This window comes from Dreissena polymorpha, chromosome 4 (genome assembly GCF_020536995.1).
Source record: "Dreissena polymorpha isolate Duluth1 chromosome 4, UMN_Dpol_1.0, whole genome shotgun sequence".
NCBI lineage: Eukaryota > Metazoa > Mollusca > Bivalvia > Myida > Dreissenidae > Dreissena > Dreissena polymorpha.
In genome coordinates, this window is record NC_068358.1 from 36,935,314 (window position 1) to 36,939,252 (window position 3,939).

Here is a 3,939-nt window from a genome sequence, read left to right on the forward strand (position 1 = left end):
ATCCACGTTGAAATGTTTTATGTCGATGTCTTTAGCAAACATATTATAACCCCTCTTCTCTAAAACCGCTTTACTGATATACTGTATGTAAAAACAGATACCGGCTCTCAAGTTCATTCCAATGATAAACCTCGTGGCAAGCTGAACTCGTGAAAGAAGTCACAAGGCTAATATAGACATTACTAGCAACGTTATTGTTAATTTTCCTGCTAAATTGCTTCACATGAAATTGTTTTTCGTTTTAATGTATGTCATGCAGGACTAGTTCAACATTGAATAATAGACTTCCGTGTGTTCCTAGTTAGAAATAATTTATAAGTGATTCATCTCACATGCAATTGTTTTCTGCTACCGTTACGTGTATATAGTGATTAAAAAGATGTATATCTTCCGAGATGTATTTGTGATGTTGAATTACACTCTAGGGTCCCCAATAAATTTCAGAGAACTAAAACATTGATTATTAAGAGTCAAATGTGTCTAAGTATAAAGTATGATTTTGCTGATTTACTTTTAAAGACATTTCTTGTTAATGTTCTATTAAGAGTGTTTGGTTGTCGCTTTGACATAAGTGTAATAATGTATTTATTACATTATAAATATATTTATAATATTTGTTATATAATATCTGTTGATAAAAGGTTGGAAAAAAGTGTTTGCATCATATTTCTTTTAAAACAAACACACCCTGAACGCATGAACAACTAGTTAATTAAATATCTCACGAGAATACAATTAATTGCATCACAGAGGCAGCGTTTGCTGAGATATATGTGTTATTGCACATGCATTTCGTCGTAAGTAAATATTACGAAGACATGATGCAATACGCCAAGATGACCATATATTACTTACTTGTTTAAATGCACATATTTAAATATCAACGGGGATTAACAAAAGATATCCAAAAAGTACGGACGAAGTCACTAAGCCAATTAAGTCACCTTCTGATGTTCAAGCAAGATTACTTCATCATGTTTATATACACAAAGAAAGCCTGATAAACCATTCGCATTGGTAATTAAACTTATGAATGAAACCAAAATATACGCATTGATATAAACAAAACAAATGATAAATCAACACTGGATAATTTAATTATAACATGCTTTTAATTATACGCATACGAATTTGTACGGTAAGCAATTATTCCGATTTGTTTGATTGGTATGATTTTTGGTTATTGTTTTATGTATCTAGTCAACACAAATGTTTTGAGAAATGTTATGCACATTTGTTGAACATATTCTATGAATTAAATTCGAAGAGTATCCTTATTAAAAAATAGCATTACATACATAATAAAGTACAATTATATGGGCGCCAATAAGGCAATTGTATGTCAACAGTTTTGTGTCTTTCCAACTGCATAACCTGATAAATAATACCATAAATTTACTTTGCATTAAAGCTAACTTTCGAATAAAGAACAAGAATATAAACAAACCATTTCATCACACAATTCAATATAGTGACTTGTTATATGTGCATACATCGATATAAAAAATTACTGTTGTCATGACATCAACGATCAAATATCATTAAAATTGAATTTGAATAACATACTTGAGATATTTTTCGATTAGTTATTGTGTATGCTATCTATAATTATGTTTATAGTTGATAAAAGAAAACATATACATATAAAGCGTGTTTCGGTTGCAAATTACAAATTATTATTGAATTACAAATCCGATACCGCAAAGTATATATGATGGTTGGTAAGTTTGTACAGTAAGAGAACATCAAATGTGTGCGCAAATTAATACATGATTTTTTATTTAATTTGTAACACAAAAGTGAAAATATATTAATGTTTCCACTACACTGCTTATTCATGACTGTGTTGGCCATCAATATGTCTCTTTTCCAGTGACGCGCGACTGAGATCCTATTTTCAGATGTACAAATTGAAATACTATAAATCTTCCACGGGTATCAATTGTTCTAAAAGTATTGTGTGTGTCCGGGTTGACTGCATGAGAAGCGACTATTGTAGGGTTGAGGTATTCCATTTGCAACTCAAAATTCGTCAGTTATAGCACATTTTTCTTTGAGTTGGTAAACCGTTATAAATCTGATAACACATCTGTTTGAATTCGGTAAGATGTAAGTAACTTTAAGTAAAATTAAAAGCTTCGATCACTTATTTCAAAACACAAATGTTGTATAAATGTGTACAAGGATCAAAACAGGTCTGTAAGTATTTTGTGTACTGACTTCTCGGTGAAACGACGTGTGTGTACATTCTATGAGCGACCCGCTTGTTGAACTGAAATAACAAAAAGGATTTATTATTAGTATAAATATGTAAGTACCAATATTTAATAATACATACTTAGCATTTATTATATCGAACCATAATTTGCTGAGAAAGTTGATAAAACAATTTTTAGTCGCAAAAAAGTTAGTGTTATTTTTATATAACAAGTCGACCATTCAGGTTTCCAAGGATAACTACATTTTTCGGTTCGGTATTTGAATCTGTTTTGATTTCCGTCATGTCCATGCATGTCCCATTACAATTATTTCTTTTTTGCAAAGTGTGAGGTGTAAGGTCCTGCAATCCGGATTAAACCCCAACTTGTATGCTTTGCGTTGATAATTTCAAGGTGATGACCCCTGCTGTGTGTATTTAAAGTATCATTTTTGTTTTGTCTTTTACATTATGTATGTGCTTGACTATTTTTTTCAATTGCTCAATGCATTAAAATTACGGACTTCTTGGTAATAATATTTGTTCTCGCTTGTTTGTGCAGCCGACTGTCCACTTTGCTTATATTTTATAATAGTATTATTCTTCTCTGATTGTATATAAAACTTGTTAATAGATTACACATTCACTGCAGTTCAATAAGTAGTAATTGTGTTGTATGTTTATACTACAATGCCATATAATTATATTATGTTGCTACTCGTTGTTTTGTTTCGTGTGTCTTTTTGAATAACAGACTTTCTTCTAATTCGTTTATAACATATTTTTAATGCAAATGTTTTTATTTTTAAATTAAAGGTGCTAATTAGAATGGCATGTTAATCACTTTGGAATTATTGACGTATTTTATTAAAATATGAGTACAAAATACAAGAAAATACAGTGCCCTATGGCGCTGGTGTTATACTCACTGTTTGACATTTGAAGGCAGTCATAGTGGCCAGGGTTTGATGATTTTCGTGCCAAGTCCTCGTACGTGTGAGAAGACGATTCTCTGTTAGCAGGAGTTCCTCCAGTAGATCTTAATATGAAATACAATCGCATCTGTCATACCCGCCTAAATGTTCCACGTGACTTGCGTTTAAATATGACAAAATAGTTAGAATTGTAATAGTGTGTGTACATTGATTGCTCTTTAACGTTATACTTACACGGCCTTCCAACATTTATACGCTAAATTGCATCATCAACAATTAACATAAAAGTGAATACACATTTGCTCACTATGAAATAATGATATGAATCCTTAACAATATTGATGGGTATGGCAAATATAATGTGAACTTCTATAAAATAAATATATGAACAGATAAGTAATCAAATTATCGAAAAGATTATTTGGTATTAAATACATAAATGTGTATGCTTCATTTTCATGACAAATGCAGAGTAAAGGCGCCATGGGAAGCGATTTGCAATGAACAAAATGTTACGTTATGAAATAACAATAATTCACGAACGCAAACGAAATATCATTCACAAATGATGGTTTCAAGTTAAGCATGCTTCATAATAACCTGAATTCCTGATAGATAAGTAACACGTGAATATACGAACGTATATGTTAATATTGTAAAGCGATTTATATTATGAATATGATAGAAAGCGTATAGTTATATATATATTTTAAGAGCTACCTTTGTATGTCAACATTATTTGTTATTTAAAACGCGTTTTTAAACGACAAGTTCGGTTTATATTTGTAAGTTAATTTTAAACTTATA

General features: G+C 30.5%; 1 protein-coding gene across 4 annotated transcripts in view; it reads right to left on the bottom strand.

The window, feature by feature from the left end:
* Positions 1–1,093: 1,093 nt before the first annotated feature.
* LOC127879384 (multiple epidermal growth factor-like domains protein 11) overlaps positions 1,094–3,939 on the bottom strand; it is a 19,262-nt gene continuing 16,416 nt past the window's right edge. For all 4 annotated transcript variants that reach the window (XM_052426165.1, XM_052426166.1, XM_052426167.1 and 1 more), the window contains 2 exons: positions 3,127–3,236; positions 1,094–2,272 (listed from right to left, as the gene is read on the bottom strand). In XM_052426165.1, the coding sequence (XP_052282125.1) occupies positions 2,250–2,272; positions 3,127–3,236 (133 nt within the window). In that variant the 3' untranslated portion in view covers positions 1,094–2,249. The remainder of the gene's footprint in view (positions 2,273–3,126; positions 3,237–3,939) is intronic.